This window comes from Oryzias latipes, chromosome 9, assembly GCF_053564925.1.
Source record: "Oryzias latipes strain Hd-rR chromosome 9, Olatipes_Hd-rR_3.1".
Taxonomy (NCBI): domain Eukaryota; kingdom Metazoa; phylum Chordata; class Actinopteri; order Beloniformes; family Adrianichthyidae; genus Oryzias; species Oryzias latipes.
The window spans coordinates 15851600-15870856 of NC_136245.1; the positions used below are offsets into that span (position 1 = coordinate 15851600).

The 19257-nt window shown below is 41.6% G+C and overlaps 2 protein-coding genes across 3 annotated transcripts; one reads left to right on the forward strand and one right to left on the reverse strand.

Moving 5' to 3' along the window:
• Window positions 1–687: 687 nt before the first annotated feature.
• On the reverse strand, window positions 688–11720 carry syn1 (synapsin I). Of its 2 annotated transcripts, none has more exons than XM_023958618.2 (14): window positions 11464–11720; window positions 10807–11304; window positions 10126–10183; window positions 9040–9131; window positions 8757–8913; window positions 8580–8669; window positions 7958–8020; window positions 7738–7880; window positions 7591–7665; window positions 7402–7504; window positions 7177–7326; window positions 5487–5556; window positions 4888–5392; window positions 688–3434 (listed from the first exon to the last, which is right to left on the reverse strand). In XM_023958618.2, the coding sequence occupies exons 2-14, from the start codon at window positions 11166–11168 to the stop codon at window positions 3407–3409; spliced, it is 1896 nt and encodes a 631-aa protein (XP_023814386.1). In that variant the 5' UTR covers window positions 11169–11304; window positions 11464–11720; the 3' UTR covers window positions 688–3406. The 2 variants fall into 2 exon arrangements, with proteins under 2 accessions (XP_023814386.1, XP_023814384.1); XM_023958616.2 differs by having other exon boundaries at window positions 688–3472.
• A 3033-nt stretch (window positions 11721–14753) lies between these two features.
• On the forward strand, window positions 14754–18712 carry vgll4l (vestigial like 4 like). Its single transcript, XM_023958615.2, has 5 exons — window positions 14754–15339; window positions 16759–16882; window positions 16961–17195; window positions 17695–17776; window positions 17925–18712. Exons 1-5 carry the CDS (start codon window positions 15273–15275, stop codon window positions 18218–18220), a joined length of 804 nt encoding a protein of 267 aa, XP_023814383.1. The 5' UTR covers window positions 14754–15272; the 3' UTR covers window positions 18221–18712.
• The last annotated feature ends 545 nt before the right edge of the window (window positions 18713–19257 follow it).

Consider the following 19257-nt stretch of genomic DNA (forward strand, 5'->3'; position numbering starts at 1 on the left):
GCAGAAAGTTTATCAGACAAAACATTTTGAAAAACCAAGCCCTGTCACAGCTACATAAGGAAGAGGAAAGTGGGTTCAGGAGATTTATAGCAGAAATACATTAAAGCGTTCAGATTTTACAAGTGTGTGGGGTATCCCTGTAAACTATCATTAAAAGAAACCCTTAAAAAACAAAAAGTAAAACAAACAAGTGTTTTTTTTCTTTTTCTTTTTGGTGAATGAACTTGTTTATGACTATAAATCTAAGGTCAATTAATGTTAATTAACTTTTGTTTTCACAACTGCAGAGATGATATTCTGAAAATATGTACATAAATAGTGAAACAAAAATCAATTCAATTCTTTTTTTTTCAGAATTACTGGTTTAGAATTAGAAGATTTTATCTTTATCTCATGCACCACCTTGTGGTCGCAGTGTGATGACTTTTTTTTAACAGTAAAACAAGATTGTCTTTCTGGAAAATGATGCAGATTTCTTTGTTGTTTTTATTTTACATGGGTTTTAAATCTTTCTTTGCTGCTTTAAAATGTTTACACTAAATCTAATTTCACACTTTTAGCATATTTTCCTTGTCATTGTAACTTTCTGCATGAACCACAGAAATAGGAGAAGATTTGAGTCATATCAAGTATTAGATTAGCTTTTTCTTACAATAATGTACCGAAATATAAAGAAGAAAACATAAGTTGTTGGTCATAGACTTTATTGAAGATATTTCAATTTTCACATTATATTGCATATAACATCTATTGTTTTGACATGAAACTAAATAATCCACCATGTTTTACATTACACATGGTCTTATTTTTGGTTAACAAAAACCTCACATTTTGCACGTATATATTTATGTTTTACATTTTTAACTCTGGCAGGCATTAACAGCTTTTTCACCCATTCACAAATGTGGGATGAATTTGTTCCTTCACATTTATTAGTGCAATTAGAAAACCATAGAAACTAACAGTAAGACACAAAAAAGTACATTCACAGTCAAATGTTTTCACCGTTAAGTATGAGAACCTTGAAAAACAAAAGAAGAAGAAAAAAACATAGATGCAAAGCTGCTTCTTTGCACTACTTTCTTGAATTATTGTGTTCTGCTGCACCAAGAGGCCTCTGAGTGGCAGAATGACTTTTTTTTTTTAAAGTTAACCATCTGTGCTAAATAAAATAGCTCATTTTCATAAATGACACACTCAGTGTAACAAGCACTCCTCTTGCTGATTCTCTTGACAGGAGTCTGTGTTGTAATAAATCATACATGTCTGTGCTGACACGGAGTTGCTGTAAAATCGGAAAAGGAAGGCCAGAATCATCAGTGCATAAACTTACAAGCTCTGGAGAGTGACGCCGGGTACAGAGAGATAGATCGGTGCGAAACAAATAATGGAACAGTCCACAAGTTTCTGAAATAAAACGTCAAATCTTTAGAGACACATCTAGTTTCAGCAAGCACAAATAGCAGCAAAAAGAGAGAAGGGTGACAGTTTGCATCACTCACAGCTCTGTACAGCATATTCATTTGGTTTGACCAGTCACAGAACAACATTCAAACGCACCACTGAGCACATGGGGTCACTGAGGTTCCACAAAACAGACTGATAGGAACAGACAGCATGGAGAATCTGCAGGGAAATCAGGACATTGTTTTGACTGTCGAGTCTTTGCTAAAAGGCAGGGTATTGCCGTCCTACATTAGCATACAAATGTTTATGCACTCCTTCTGGAAGACATTTTTAGCATCTGGAGCTAGAAAAGTTGGACTAAGAGTGATAAAAGAAGCTTTGTCAGTGGAAGAGATGGATGGTGGTAAGAGCTAGAACTACTACAAAGGAAACTACAGTTCCTATTTCTACAATTTCTAGATTTATTTAAATGTTCCTTTGTATAGATGAGTTTCACAAATGCATATTCCTTGGCTGCATATGCTTTGGAGTATAGCCTCTTATTATAGGTCATACTACCACCATAAAGCACAATGCATACAGTAAATGGAAGCTGAAATTTCTGCTGAATTGTTCGAACCAAAGAAACTGGCAAAACCTGGCTGAATCTTGCTGGTTTGCAAACATTGGCTGTTTATTTATTTGCTTATCAAATAATTGACAATGAAATGAAACTATTTAATCTTCTAATACCTGTACCTGAATAGTAGGCACCCCCTGTCACACGTCATGGATACAACACTGCATCAGAGCGCTAACAGTAAGCCGTTGCTTGCTCAGGTGGCAGATGAGGAAACCTGAAAATGTAGACTTCATGCATTAGTCCATGTATTCAAGTATAACTTTGTTGTGTTACGCACACATGTGCAAATGTAATTGAAATTGCAGAACATTCTAGCACATGAAAATGCACGCTTGTCCTTTTGTCACCTGTAAACTCCACATTATGACTGTCATGGAAGACCCTCATCCACACACAAGTGTCACAATCAACTGGACATCCCTGAGACACCTCCACTTGATTTGACGCTCTTGTCTGTGTAAGGCGCGCTGTTCGGCTTTTTATTAAGCAGAAAAAAGAGGGAGCTATGACACGCTCACGACACCTACGGTACATGGCTAGTTCACTAACTACTTCACCTACATGTGACGACACGGTTACAAGCGGTTGGAAATCGCAACACCTGCCCCAACGACGGTTGACATGCAGCCAAGACATCACAGTGAGCGCTCAACGGCTAGAACATTTGCTTACGAGGGTTATTCTATGTGTGCGGCCGAAGTGAATTAGGCGTTGTACAAAGTTATTTAAAGGTGGAAGAGGGGTGATCTATTTCTTTTCTAGCCGTAAATGCACCAACTCAAATTTCAAGTTGAGGTTAAACTACACAAGTCCATAATCGACGTGAACTTTGTCCTGTGGTAACAAAAACACTATCAGCTCTTTTTCTCAAAAAGGAGAGGAGCCTAAATAATCAGAAAAGAAGATTGGGCAACCCTCCTCATCCCCAATATTTTTGCACAGACTTTTCCCTATTTAACTATACACACTACAATGACTTCACACTACCAACAAACGAGAAGCTGTTTTTCCATGTATGTGTCGCATGCATATACAAGCTTTTCAGTGGATGACTTGTTTAAGTCAAGGCAAGAGATGTTTCGAACATGGCTGTCTGACTGGGTTCAACCGTTTTGTTCATTCAGACAGATCTGAACAGTTTGGGCAGTAAAATGACAAGTCTGTATGTTTTTTCTTCCCCACAAAAACTAAAGATTCTGTTGGTCCTTGCTCATTGAGGGGTGGAAGGGAGTCGCTCCAAGGCTTGCCTGTCGCGTTCGAAGCAGGAAGGAATTGGGTGGGGGTTGTGAAGTGGGGCTTTTGCCATCTCAGTCTGAGAAGAGACTGGCAAAAGATTTGCGTAGATTGCGTATGGTTTCAGCCTTCACCTCGTCCTGGCTAAGGCTGGCTCGTGGCGCTGGGGTTTCTGGAATGTTGAAGGTATTGGTAAGAGACTGGGACTTGCTATAAAGAGAGGAGAATGGCGGTAGAGGAGAAGGAGAGGCTATTAAACCCATGCAGCAAACCAATGAAATGAAGAGTCTCGAGCACGGCAAGACAAACAGAGAGATAGAAAGAAAGGCGTCATTCCTTCTCGGGTCACTATTACCTTATCATTTCGAGTGAGCCTCGCATGATATGAATAGTGGATGCAATGTGCATCTGGGATTCATGCTGTGTGGGATTTAAATATTGCAAGTTAACTAACTAATCCTTTGGTTAGTCAATTAACTTTGCCAAAAGCCTTCCTCATCCTTAATAAACTAAGGGAAATGAGTCCTATTCTTGTACAAAACACTTGTCAGGATCTGGTCTAACATCATTTTCTGACCATAAACTGCACTTAGTTTATTATTTCAAGGTTGATTAGTTTTGCAACCAGAAAAGGTTTCACATTTGGGATTTAAAGACCCACTCTGATGAAAATGATGTTATTGGTGTTTTTAGCATGTTCTTGAAGTGTTTATCTGATGTGATGGAGGACATGCAAAGAATTAAGCGTAAAATTGTAAAAAAATGCAATTTATTGTATTTGTGATGTAGAAAATACAATCAAACTTCCTGCTCCGCTCCATTCTGATGCATCCACTAGTGCAAGATCTGCGTATGGCTTTGTTTCCTGGTCTAATATTGGCACATGCCTCAAAACTGTTTGGCAGGACAGCGCCAATATTCCTCGCCATTTTTGTTGTAATGTTATATTGGGGGTGTGAGGGTCTGTAAACAGAGATCTCTCATTAACAGTGAGGGGAAGAGGGGAAGGGGTCGCTCAGTCCTAACTGTCCTGCCTAAAACTCATGAACTCTAGCTGCTCTGCAGAAACTATGCCCTAGAAAACGCCAGTTTTTTTTTTACTTTGGCTAAAAATGGCATAACCATGATGAAAAGACCACTGGGAAGGCTTACAATAGATTAAAAGATGATCGGAGTGGGTCTGTATGTAACTTTTTTCTATAAATAAATATTTTTTCCAGGATTTTTATATAACAGAATTATTTAGTAAATGTATTTTTAAAATAACTTAAAAAAGGTTTTAAAAATTCTAACAAAGTACAACATGTACATATTTTTCTGATCCATCACTTAATTGGTAAACAGTCTCTCGGATTTTGAAAATTTGTTCATCTCAATTAAGAACTAGAAATTATATTTTGCTTAAAATAGATATTCTGACTTGCTTTTTGAGTGCTACATCTGACAAATGGAGTAACCAAATGTTCATGCACATTCAGGTGGATCATTCGTCAGGACAGAGTTCCCATGTGGCATGCAAATCTAGCAGCGGGCCAACCACTAAGAAAACATCTTCTGAGGATGTTGGCTCTGGGGTTTACTGAATGAAAAATGAGATAAAGGGGATTTTCTTTGAAGATACTTACTTTATTTGTGGAGAAGCGCCCAGTGCAGCACTCTCCTGATTGGGTTTCTGTGGAGGATGAGGCTTCTGCTGAACAGCGGGGCGCCCTCCTGGGCCACCCTGGCCTTGAGCAGCAGGTCGTGGTTGCTGGGTGGTGGGTGCTCCTGGGCGACCTTGCTGGCCTGGATGCCTCTGGGGCGCCGACCCTCCTTGTGATTGCTGTCTAGGCACTGGACCAGGTTTCTGTGGCTGGGATTGTGCACCAACAGGTTTCTGGCCAGGACCTCCAGCAGGAGGTTTCTGTTGGGAAACAGACTGCTGCCTTTGGGCCTGAGGGGAACCTCCCTGGCTTCTCTGAGGAACACCCTGACCCGGTGGCCGTTGTTGAGCTGCAGGTACTTGGTTACTCTTGGCTTGTGTATTGGAGTCACCAGAAGACGGGCTGGCGGCTAATTGCTGGGCCTGCGCTGGAGGCTGGCCCTGAGGTTGAGGGCGCTGCTGGGAGGGAGGACTCTGCTGAGGACCACCTAAGGTAAACATTTCAAGAGACACATGCTTAAGAAAAGTCAGGCTTCTTTTTTGGAATTTTTTCTAACTGAAGGAACTTTTCAAAGCCTTTACCTTGAGGTGAGGGGCGCTGTGAAGCCTGCGGTACTTTGGGCTGTGAGACCGGCTGGGGAGAAACCGCTTTCTACAAAACAAAAAGTAACGACATTAAAAAGGTTTGACTATCTTTAAGAAGTGGTTGAAATTGTCAGGATTCCACTTGAAACATGTGTATTACTATCTCACTTACGAATAGTCTTACTGTCACAGGTGGGTTGTATTTAGATAAAGAGGAAACTCACACTTCTCTATTCTTTCTATTTCTTTAAATCCAAGGTGCAACACTTGAATGGGTATCTAGGCTTAGATAAAATCAGATTACTATGGATTTTGTTTTTATACAGTGTTTCAATGGTTTGAGAGGTTAAAGAAAGTCAAATACAAAACAAATTAGCATAAAGACTTTTCTGTTTACTGAGATAATCAATTAAATAAGACTAAAAAATATATGATTTGTTTTTTTTTTAAACTTATGCCCCCTGTTGGCCAACATAGAAAGTGCTTTATCCATGCAAAGCTTTACCTGCACTATTCATGTCAGACATACAGTAAAAATATAAAAGCTGGATCTTCTCTTTTCTTTTTGCATTGTAGAGTGAAATCGTAAAAAAAAGCTTTAGAATCTGAGTACAATCTAATAAAGACCTATTAAAATTCCCATGCTTTTGAACTAATCGTGACATTATATACTTGTAATAAACACAATAAACATGATCTAAATGGCTTTGCAATAGTTGTCCCCATCACACCACCGTACATCGTCGACATTGTTTTAGTCTGGAACATTTTTTCCTATAGGAAACATCCTGATGCCCTGATGTTGAATCCCAATCTGTTGGTGCAATCCCACGCTCACGACAGCTAAGTCTGCTCACGACTTGTCAATCCCAGCCTGATAAGCCTCACAGGCCACAGAGGGGTGGGACGACACCCCATCGCTGGGATGGTTGTCAAGCCTAAACTCCATATTCGCCTTTAACAAAACTAAGTTAAAGCTATATTTCTGCTGTTTCAGAAGTTGAACAGAAGTTGTGGCTTTTAATGCTAAAATTGGCCATTTCTAAATATTTTTCTTTTGGAAAGGAAGATATATTTATTATGAATAAACAAATAAAGTTAAGACAGTCACTTTAATTTTTTCTATTTTAGAGCAAATGTTCTGAAGCAGGCCAATTGTTTATGTGTGACTGTATTTGCTTCCAGAACAACAATATATGACTAATTTAAAAATGACAAGGCTAGGAGTAGAGCTACTGCTCCTCCTCATCGAGAGGAGCAAGCTGAGGGGGCTGTAGCATCTGGTTTGGATGCCCCCTGGACTCATCCAAAGAAGAGGGCAGGCATGTCCCACCAAGAGACCCTGGGGAAGACCCTGGAGCGACTACATCTCTCAGCTGGCCAGGGAATGATTCTCATGGAGGAGAAAGAAGAAGGAGTGAGTGGCCTGGGAGAGGAAAGTCTGGGTATCCTTGGTTTAGACTGCTGCCCCCCGTGAATCAACCAGGATAAGTGAAAGAAAATGGATGGATATTTTAAACAGGATTAGATCACCTCACAAGATACTCAATATGACCTTCCTAAGTGACACACAGACATCTCCTGAAGAGTACAAACTCAGATAAATTTTTCCACAAAGGTTGTGATATTGGAAGGCTTGGAACAAAAGAGGAGTACGTTGAACAGAGTGCATGTGTAGTTTGAGCACCTGTGTTTGCTGTCCGGCTGAAGTCCGGACTGCTGAAGAGCTTGGAGTCCGCGGAACGGTCTGGTTCATTCTACTAAGCACAAGGTCTGCGATCTGAACCCGGTCCTCATCCTGCTGGTCCCCGATGAGCGGCATCGAACAATCATCCACCTTAAAAATTCACGTGTTGAAATACATTCCACTGTTGGCCGAAGAGATCAACACCACTCTGCTGTCTTTTAGTACCTCTATAATGTAGTCTATCCCATCTTTACCATGCAGAGCCTCCACAGCACAAATATCTAATCCGCCAAAGATCTCTGCACAAGAATCCACCCACAGCCTGTACCTGCGTTAACGTCATAAAGAAAAATATGAAAACACACAAACATTGAACTGTCAACATGTTCCTAGAGGACAGTTATCCAGTCTCACTTGTCTGACATGGCCACCTGCTCCAAAATGGAGGAGCCAGTGTTAGTTTTCCAGTTACCAGAAACGGATGTCCTCCTGTTAATAGGAATGAAACGTTAGTTTGGGAATCATTTTGATGGAGGAAATGCCGGAAACAGAAATGCTTACATGTAGGCTTTGTAATTGTTACCAATCTTCTGAATGCGGACGTCATATTTTGCATCGATAAAAGGCTCCGATGTTGCATAGGTCTTGGTCAGTGCAACAACACTGGCAATATCTTGAAAGTCGTACTGATTGTCCACTTTGACCTTAGAAAGCAAAGATTACAAAAATGTCGGAATATGTTTATAACAGATGATTAATAGGTTGACTGATCCTGCTTTACCTTTCCCATTCCTGAGTGAGCATGGCCCATCTTGACCACAACAGGGAACCGAGGGGAAGTTATCTGAAACAAAAAGACATTATTGGACAGTTCAAGTTTAGTTTCTGATGAAAGGCTAAATTATATCCTGCAAAAAGGTTTTAAATGTGAAGCTGTGGAAGGAAATGTACTCAAGGCATTGAACATACTTTTAAAGTCCCACTAATCATCTTTTAATCTACTTTACAAGCGTTCCCAGTTCTCTTTTGATTTTGATTATGCCGTTTTTAGCCAAACATTACTGGTGCAACAAAAATGAAGAGCAGTGTTGGAGCTATCCAGTCGTAGGTTTTGAGTCAGATGCCAGCTCAGACGAGGAAAACGAAGATGTGCATGGATCTGTTTGTCTACAAGTGAATCTAGTTGTTTACAAGTGGATGCAGGTTGTGGCCTGTCCAGTGAATTTTCTTCATCACAAAAAAAATATTTTTCATACGACATTTTTGTCTACTTCTGTCCTCCATTAACAGAAAATTGCCACGAGTAATAGGAATACCAAAAACCCATTTTTAATCAGAGTGGGTCTTTAACATGACATTTGGTAAAGCTGAAAGTTAAGAACAGGGAAGTAGAAAGAACCCACCATCTCCTTGTGGTTCGGATAGTAAACCTGCTCAATCAGTGGGAACTCCTCTGGGCCCAGCTGCTTATGGAGTCTTGACATCTGAGCAAACTGAGGCAGAAGCAAACTCTAAAAGTCTGCATGACAGAAATCAGTCTGCACTTTATTCAGAGATTTAAGGAGCAGAGCACCACTCACCACCCATGGTTTATCGCAGAAATTGTAGACAGAGTGCAGAGAGTTCACGCTCGGAACCCCCGCATACTGCAGTCCGATCACTATGTTGCGGTGGTCTCCGTTTTTGTCCATGCTAAAGGCGTGCTGTCTAATCAGCACGAAGTCTGGTTTAAAGGATCTGGCACATGAGACATGAGGAAAATATCAAACAGCATAGTTAGACAACCTGCTCTTCAGTCTGTGTGTGTGTGTGTGGGGGGGGGGGGGGGGGGGTCAGGGAATTTCAAAGCAGAAAAACGCTTACTTTGTAACCTTGTGTCCATTGCGGATTGCATCAATGTCCACATTGAAGCTACCTGTGCTGTTGACCACCAAGTTGATTTCAGTGAACTCTGCCTGAAGGGAAAGAGTCAGAGTCTGTTAAAAACCAAGAAATCTGCAGCAACATAAAACAAAGAAGTTTCTTATCAGTCAGGGAAAGACATGTCATTCACAAAAAATAGTCATTGTTTGAAGTTGTGTGCTCCCGTTAACAGACTTGGAGCAACATTGGCACATTGTTTTTCTCAAATTTTACCGCAAGTGCAATAAGATTCATTTATACTGTAATGCAGATTTTTAGTCAGTTAATATTATTGTCTGATCCTGTGGATCTAATACAGTGAAAGTGGATCTATCGTTTCCACTGTGGGATTAAGAAATTCTTATCTTATCCTATCGTAACGATAAGACAATGACAAAAATAGCACAGGCCAAAATAGGAAGAGAGGGAAATGCTCGAGGCGGAGAAAAAAAACTGGAAACATTCGGCATCCCTGCTGCTCTTTGCAAGCTATGAATAGTCACTGGCAAAAACTGCATCTGCAAATGTTCTTATAAAACAGCCATGTTTTCATACAAAAACTCCATCAGTCAGCTGTCAGAGTGCACCAACAGATTGTGCATTTGTTTACAGAGTTGTTTGCATCTTACATATTGTTTTGAAAAAATTCTTCTGGACATCTCAAGGGAGGTGTGTTGGGGGGGGGGGGGGGGGGGTCAGTGTGGCAGTGAAGGCAGCTGACCTACTAAGAGGGCTTTCAGTAACAGCAAATAAGACCAAAAGACATTTATCTATATCTCCATAGCAACACCATTCCTGAAGGTTCTGGTCTGCTGGGTGTCTTTTAATTCTTAAATCAGAAAATAGCCTCTTTGATCAACAAACTTCAATCTTTTGTTTATCAAAACATTCAAACATATACTGAACATTTTTAAATTACGTCAGGACCATCAAAGAAAAAACCTAAAATACTAGCTTTACTTTGAAAATATGTAAATGTATCCCTAATCTCAGTGTCTTAATTGACTTCATGGGGCTAATTAGAAATCCATCACCAGTGATATCCACCTGTTCCACTTTTATGTCGAATTCTCCGTGGACTTTTCTTCCTCTGAAGATCTTCACCCTGAATGTGGAGAGAAAAAACAGCCGAGTTGAGGCATTAACATAAAAGCAGATCTCAAACATCTGTATTTTGTGTTTACTCTTTAAAAATATTGTTAACTTGGCTGACATCAACATCCTCATGGAGGCTGAAAGGAGTGATTTTGTGCAAGTGGAGCAGAGCTAGCACCTCAACTTGAGGTGTTATTCTCTCTTCTCTCCTTTAAGCGAAGCTCCCACCCTGCTGCCTTGAAGATGCTAGAATCACCTTTTGCAAATTCTCCAGAGCAGCTCCTTGATTTGACCACAGCCCTGAACTGAATTTAGCCTGGATTTAAGCGCATTTTGGGGACAGTTCAACGACAGAATACTAAATGAGTTGATGCAAGATTGCCAAATGAAAATGGCTCCTCTGCATGATCGTGTTCAATATGCGCATTCTGGCTGTGGCGCCACTGGCGCACTTTGCGCAGGCCCGCGCGGGTGTCTCCTGCAGGGGGAGGTTCAGATATTGGGGGGGAGGAGGCTTAGTGTGATATACCTGGCAGCATCGGCTGTTTCCTATGACCTTCTAGAAGTCAGCCCACTGACTGACTGCAGCCCACGGGCTGGCACACATTCCTGTCAAGACTTTTCGGCACTCACCAGTCGGTCTGCTGATCGTCGATCACCAGGATGATCTTTGCGTTGCTGAAGCCTCCTGCTCGGTCCGCCGCCTCGGAGAGGGTTGCAGCCGCAGCGGCGGTAGTCTGCTTGACAGCGTTGGATAGAGAGGAGAAAAAGCTGGAGCCCGCGCCTGCAGAAGTCTGCTGCTGCTGCTGCGGCTGCGGCTGCAGCGGCGGCGGCTGCTGCTGCTGCTGGCCGGTGGACTGCCGCCTCTCCGCCGGCCCGGGCGACACTGCGGGGCTTTGCTGCGGCGGATCGGGGCGTTGGAGGTCGCCCATGTAACCATTAGGGAGATTGGACATGAAATTGCTGTCCGAGAGCCGTCGACGTAGGTAGTTCATGGTGGAGGAGATTTGCAGAACTGATGGAAGCAAAAATGCGGCTCCAAATATCCGAGATACGACTCAGAACGGGATTTTTGGGAAAAGGCAATGATTAATCTACTTTTCCATGTGCAGAGACGGGGGTCAGTGTTCCCTAAAGAAAGGAAAATATCAGATTTTTAATGTTCAATACAAAATGTGATTGTCAAAAATGCAGATAATAAATTATTCATGACATGATTGTTCCAAAAAACATCGGCTGGATCAGTCACAGCAAATACGTTAAATACCCGAGGTAACTGATGGAGCCTACCTGGGCATGCATCCAAACTAATCCGCCCGGAGGATGAGCCGATGATTCCTCTTTATTGATATCGCAGGTGATCCTGCAGCCAGGTAACCCACGTGTCGTCCGCGCGTCTTGGCAGCTCGTGCGCTGGGTTTAAACTTATGATATAAATGAAGTCAGGGCTTCTCCAGCATCCTTTACTTCCCCTCCAGACCCAGCTGCTACCGTGTGCCCTGCGTCACTTGCAGTCATCCTCCGAGAGAGAAACCTGTACAGTCATCAAGTCGCATAGTGTGATGAAGATTACTTCCGGTTACTGCTTACAAAATAAAAATATTTTTGTTGGGACATTTGTTGTTACTTCTTGAAACTTAAGTGTTTGGAAAAAAAGCAAAGCATAGAAAAAGTAGACAAATATCCCACTTATGGATAATACCAACATTTCATGCATAGTTTGTCACCGTCTGGATTTGTGGATTTTGACTTTTTATATTGAAGGGATCCTTCACAACTTCCTGTCTTGTTGTTTTTCGTCTTGTCACAGCTCATTGCTGGGCTACGAATGTCAGTGGTGCTGGCGAGCTCGGGCTCGCAGGGGCGTCGCTATGTGACACACAAACATTGCTGCTGAGTTCACGGGGGGGGGGGGGGGGGGGGGGGGGGGGGGGGGGGGGGGCTGACGCCACGGGACCCCGAAGGTGCCAACAAAACAGGGAGCGACACACTGACCGCTCACGCTGCTTCTTGCCTTTGATTTTCGTCCATACAACATTGTGGGAAGCGCGCCATCTGGTGGTGATGATGAGAACTAATCAGAGTTGAACACACTGGTCCCCACCCCTGGGAGACTCAATGTGGAAACTGTGCTGCGATAGTGACTAGATGTTTACAGTGAAAATTTGTAAATTAGTGTCAGAATGAACCTTTTTTTTTTAGTTTCAATTATCCACAACGTTCTGCCATTTAAAGCCTAAAAGTTTTGCTGAGGTTCAAAATCTACTCAAATTTTTAGCATTGTGCAGTGACATTGAATCCATTATTCCAGCTACAAAGTTCAGGCTTATTGCTTAAAGAGGGGTTAGCGTTTTATATCTTTTGTTCTTGGATAGTTTTGCAACCTGTTTTAGTGTAAAAATGCAGATATATGAGTTGATAGTTTATGTGTGAGCATACATGAACACAAAAGGGAACTAAGACATCTGCTTGGGTGCAATGATTCACTATATAACATTTTTGTTTCATCTCCCATTTCTTTTGTGATTATTTTAAATAAATTTAAAAAGAGACACAATAAGCTTATAATGATTAATTTGTTTAAATAGATTTGGGGATAAAAATGACTAAAAATGAGATCAAACACTTTTTATGTTTTATAACAAAAGATGAAAAATATAAAGACCAACTAAAACTGTATACACCCAAAAACAAAACAAGCACTAGGTCAAAACAAAGAGAAAAATATCAAAAGAAAAAGGTCAATGCTCCACTGAACTGTTAAGTTGCAAGGATTTATTCCAAAAGGTATCAGAATGATACCTTTGAAACCTTAATGCCAAATTTTGAATGAAAACAATGATAATAAGAGGGTCGGTTTAATTTCTGGGTCATTGTAAACAGCCGATTGGCAAACCCACCGGTGAGTTCAGGGACTACTGAGGGCAGTGACATGCAGTGAGGGGAGGCAGGTGAGGGGCATAATATAGCTCAAAGAATACATAAATTAAATAAAATGTATATGTTTTTTATTAAAAAGAAAAAGAAAACATTTTTTTAAACATGTCTGTTCTATGATTACTTTTTTCTGTGTGAGGTTTCAATGTTTCTTTGGTTAAAAAGTAGCAAATTTACGAACTTCCTATTGAAATACATGAGAATGCAGCAGGTGAGGCATCACCCACCCATGCCTCACCTGCACCCAGACTGCAGCTGACGCATGAGCTTTACTGTTTCGGTCTTTCTATCCTCATAAGACAATAAGACGTATTATTCTAAATTCCCTCGTGCTTATTCCTCGCTTATTTCTGTCTGATTACATTGGGGCCAGTTTGGGACCCATTTAGTCTTTGTTATCCACTAAAAATGTGCATTAGGAATACACCAGGTGAGGCCCACAGTACACGTGCCTCAAGGCACCCACAGACAGACCGGATCCCACAGACACCACAGCTAATAAAATGTCAAGTGCAGCTGTCTAGTTAATCTATAATACAATTTAGCATCATTTTCTAAATGTAGGATTACGTGTTTAAACGCAGGAATTTGTGGAGACACAACACTGGCAGTGATCTCTGTTTAGACAGAGAGACTTTTAATAACAATTATGGTGCTTTTTATTTCTGTGCTACAGAACACGCTTTACCTGTTGCCAATCAAATGATGAATAAGTTACTCTATAGACTTAATGTAGACATTTACCAAGAAGAAAAAACGTAATATATTGGGTTACTTTTTTCCAATAGCTGCTTGGGATATTCTCTAAAATCGATGTCAAATTATCAGTGAGCTTGCAAAGTGTCGTTTTTTTTTATTTGATAAAATAACGAAAGAAGATTTTATAAACAATTAGTTACTGGGGGGGGGGGGGGTCTTTTGTTTTGTCATCTTGTGGCAGAGCAGAACTTTCTCTCTATGACAGGTTGTGGTCAAAAAGACAACCTAAAAGGCCTGAACTAGACTGACCACTCACACATTCTCCGCATTTTACAACAAAATTCCTCACATTTTACACTGTTCACGCTGCATGGAATTCTTCTTGGAAAAACGTGCTTTTCAAGAAATGCTAATTGTTTGTAATCTTAAGTCATTCTTTGTTAATTCAGGAGTGCCAAGGAAATGGGCAATGGTGGGGCTTGAAACCTTGTTATTACTTTCCTTGCCTTTAGGGGGCAGTCCTGACCTGAAATTAAATCTGACATGTTTTTCTTGAATATGCAGACTTTCTATCCAGTGGCTGTTTGCCACTTTAAACCTGTTTGGACACTATGAGGTAAATATTAACCGGCTAGTTTATGTAGCTGTTAAATGTGGGAGATGTTATTCATCATTTTCTATAAACTGCCAGTGCATCTAAACTGTCTTTTTACTGTAGGATCAGTGTTAGAGTAAGTAGGAACAAAATCTAAGTGTGGCCCAACTCTATGTGCTCAAATAGTTCGTTTTACAGCAGCCTTTTCGGAAATAAGGAGTCTTTGTATGGCCATCAACAAAAAGCTTTGTATTACTGGTGAGGCGGGCTCCGAGTACAGCTGCAAACATGTTTGGACAGGTCAGTGGAATGATTGGAGCCTTGGTGGGCTAAGCACACAGAAAAATGCAGTTTGGTGAGATTGCAGATTAGGAGTCAGCAAGGGGGAGTGGACAGGTGCAGATTTCATGGAGGGAAAACAAAAGACTGGACAGAAAGGTTCAACTCTGCACTGAAGAGGAGAGTGTCTCTTTTTATGATGCTTCCTGCTTTAGAAAGCAATGATGAATCAAATGCCTGTGTGTGCACCCTTATATGCTTTAGACTGTGAAATTATCAGCCTTGTTTCCCACTTCTGAGGCAGGCCTTGCAAATCCATTCGGCCTCCAGCACAATGACAACACACACAGTGAATGAAAAAGGGCCTGCCATTGGCTCGGGCAGCAGCCAATCACAGTTTAGGGGGGATGAGTCACAGGGAAGCACCTCTGCCTACCTGCAACTACCTGATATTTTACCTGCTTCAGTTCAGAGCCAGGATCTCATTAGCTTTCCAACACAATCTATGAGCGCCATTGCTTGTGTTGAGTAAACTCCTGCAGTCAGTGTTTATCTGCATTTCCTTCCACTCCAACAGGGACAGGGAAACATGGCTGTGGCCAACTTCCAGTACATTACCAGGATGAGCAGTGGCTTCAAGGTCTACATACTAGAAGGTAAGATTAAACCACAATTTTCCCCTTTTTTGTCCTAAATTATTTTTGAATTTACATAACAGATAACATTCTCTAGTGCTAAGGAAACTAGGATATTAATATATATTGTCTTAAAAATCCAGTTTATACCTTTATTTTTATTATTTCACTGTTTCATAGTGTTTATAAAACATTCCTGGTCTGATGTGCTGATGATCTTGATGATTATTGTTTAAATCGGGTAGAAAAAGCAGACAACATACAGAGATACAGAGAAAGCTTTTGAGCAAACCTGGATTTTATTTTACTGTGGACGTTTGCATACAACGAAATCCGAACTCCTTTGTAAATGAAAGTACTCTGTTTCTTACAAACCCAAGCTAAAAAAGGGGATAAACCGTGTTTCCCTTTCAGATATAAGCAAAATCAGATAAAGTTCTGTTAGGCAGAAGGTCAGGCAGCGCATTCGTGCTGCTAATAAGAAAGAAATATCCACGCCTGAGGCATTAAAAAAAATCAGCATAGGTGTGGTTACGCCTGCCCCCTTCCACAAAAGAGATCTATGTGAAGGAGACGTGCACAGACCTTTTGGAGTGTTTACGCAGTTGGAAAACCAATCTGATTTAACTGCCCAACTGTTAAATGCAAACCATAGCTTTTGGCCTCCAAATGCAAAACAGTTCATCTCTGATTGTTTCAGTGTAACGAGGCTGGAGACCCAACTGTTTCCAGACGGCGGCAGAATGCTCCTATCATAATGACAATGTGGATTTCCACCAGTTAACTGAGCATACAATCACACAATGGAATGGGGTGTAATTTCAATGCAACAACATTTCCAAACAGTGCTGTTGTTCTCATTGCATGCTTGAACATCTGATTACATTTTTATTGTAATTAAAATCAGTTTTATCATCAAAATACATTTTCTCTCACATTTAGGACTTTAAAACTTTTTCATTTTTTAGTTCAAAGTATGTTTCTAGACATGCACATTTACAGTTTTCTCCTTAAACACTCGTCTTCAACACCAACCAGTTGAGCTTTGGCGCCCTATCCAAACCAGAAAAGCTGATTGCGCCCTTGAAAGCGTGTGACAGGGCTGGATGCCAGCATCAAGCAGAAAAACAACATTTACCGTTAGTATTGAATCAGCTGTGTAGTGTTGAAACCCTGACTGATCAGGTAGATCGAGTTCTGCAGCTTAACGGAGTTTACAATTAACGGTAACGAAAAATCGTTTCCCACGAATAGCTGTCATGCAGGTTAATGTTTTGAAGCAAAACAAGCTGTTACTCATCGCTGTACACTACACATCCTGGTCACTAGAGTAAAATGTCTCATGGTAATTTATCCTGAAGGATTTATTTGGATTTATAAATGAAGCTAAAATAATTTAATGAATAATTTCTGACTTCCTCCTTGGTATTTGTTTCCTAGGCCAGCCTGGTCTCCGAACCGAAGACCGGTACAGACACATAGGGAATGAACGGACACGAGCCCCAGCCCCATATCCGATGAAACGCAAGTGCTCCCACGACAAAGGTCTAACCCTGGAAGAAAGGTTGGTGTTTTATAAAATTATGATAAATTTGACACGTTGCATCTCCTGATGGATAAATACTTTTTTTTTTCCTCTCAGGCGAGAGCGGGCCATAAGCAAAACCCTTGGCAAAATAAGCCAGAGAGCAGCACCAGCGTCCGCGGTGATCCAACAGAGTCCCACATCTCCAAGAAGTCCGATACCCAGCCCACTGCCCACTCATGTCTACTACACACCAGTCATGGATGAACCACTGGCCCTCATCAAGAAACCAAGAAAAGAAGTTGAAAACACAGAAGAAAAGACAAAGAGTTCATCTCCCAGTCAAACCCAGGTAATCTAGTGGCGCCACATGAGCTTTAATCCCCCCCCCCCCCCCCCCCCCCCCCCCCAAAGTGATTTAGTGAAAGATAAAGTCACTACGATTAGTCAGAAGACATGGCACTGTCACCTGTTGCTTTTTAGTCATGGGAGTACCTCCAGGCGACCCGCAAAAGTGGTACATCTTCCATCTAAAACTGAAAATCCAACTGTGCAGCTTTTTAGCAAGCAAACCTGCATGCAGGCCTTAGCTTGCCTGAGCTATGCAATCCAGCAGGATTCAGGAAGAAAATGTGAGCAATGGAGGGAGGAATGCCATCAACAAGACCAAACAGACGGCTTTCATTGACCTGTTTATCCCATCACAATTAGTTTTTCCAACTGGTTTTATCAAGCCCCATGTAATTTCCAACTCAACAAGTTTCCTGCTTCACCAGGAGCTTTATAGAAAAGGAACATCCATGGAAGGAGCTGCTAAAGAAGTGTTGTCTCATGTCTTTCTTTCCCTACAGATGCGTCCCTCTGTCATCACTTGTGTGTCCTCATCCAGAAAACCGTCCTGCACATCTGTGGTCCACAGGAGCCGCTCACCAGGTCATTCTCACACTCCTGCACATGAGCTCACACTCCAGACAGTCCCTCCCTAGCTGTCTCATTCACATCACAGACCCGATAATCATTTAGCTTCACTGACTCACTTAGGTGTGTGTTTGAGATTTGTCATGTTTCCTTCCACTTTCAGTGGATTCCAGTCGCAACTATGACCATGTGCTGGAGGAGCATTTCCAGAGGAGCCTGGGAAAGAACTACCAAAAATCGAGCTCTCAGCAGCTCTCCATCAGCGTGTCTGTTGATGACCACTTCGCCAAGGCTTTGGGAGACAAGTGGCTGCAGATAAAATCCAAATCTTCCTCCTGTTCCTCCACGCCTCCAAGCAGTCCAAGTGTCACCCACTCCCCCAACTCCAGCAACAGCCCCACTTTGTGCCACAAAGAAGCCATCAGCAGCTCGACTTCCAGCCACTGGTCTGCGAACTAAAGCAGAAGTGACCCCTGATCCAGAAGGAAAACTGGACTTTGGGATGTTTTTGTGCTTCACATCAAGCAGCTCTGCTTGGCAAAGGGAAAGCCGACGCAAGAAGCTGACAGATGCAGGAGTGTCATCTCCGCTGACTTGTGTGCGTCCACACCTATTCAGCGTCGATGCAGACAAATGTAGCATTAAAGGGGATATCCTTGTTTTGTTACAGCTCTCTCCTCCGCTTAACACCTGAACACCTGCAATAATTGTAGTATGATGAGACAAGACGATGGAAAATCAGCTAATTATTCCTTTACATTTCTTTAACTCTGTGCCATTCTTATGCTGCAGCCTGAATGCTACAATTTCACAGTACTGTATTTATATTCTGATACTTTTGGGTTTTCTTGTAGTGTACATGCTGTCTGCTTTGTTTTTTAATGCCAAAAGGCAGTACACAGTACAGATTTTTTTAACAGCTTGAAAATAAAAACCAAAAACCTTTAAAAAGCTCTATTCGTTGATGGTAATGTTGCCTTTTCCTCAAGAAAGTGAGCAGAGAGGGGAAGGAAGGTAAATATTTCGCAGGATGGTTATGAATCATTTACAAGTAATAGTTTGTGAACCTGGACACCTTTTAGGGACTGAGCATGGTGGCAGGGGGGGGGGGGGGGGGGGGGGCAGACACACTCATTTCTGAGTCAGGTAATGTCGGAAAAGAAGGAACAACCTAAAGAAAGACCTGTTGCCCAACATTGACTGGAAATTTGCCTTCATTCTGGAGTTTTTCCTGTAAGTTGGAGAGAATGTAGGGAGCATGTTCCAGCAAGCACTCTGCCTTCTGTTCTGGAATTCCTTTCTCCTGAGAAAATTCGGCTTTAAGATCCTACAGATCCTGTTTAGCAAGGAACAGGAGGGAGGGAAGTGAGGAAAGAAGGGTTGGGCTAACATAGGCCTGAGAACCAGCCGCAGTCTTCAGTTACTGATTTGCATGTTCTATCTTGTCTAATTTTAAACTTGAGACGACATTTATAGGGACCCTAAACCTTCCGTAT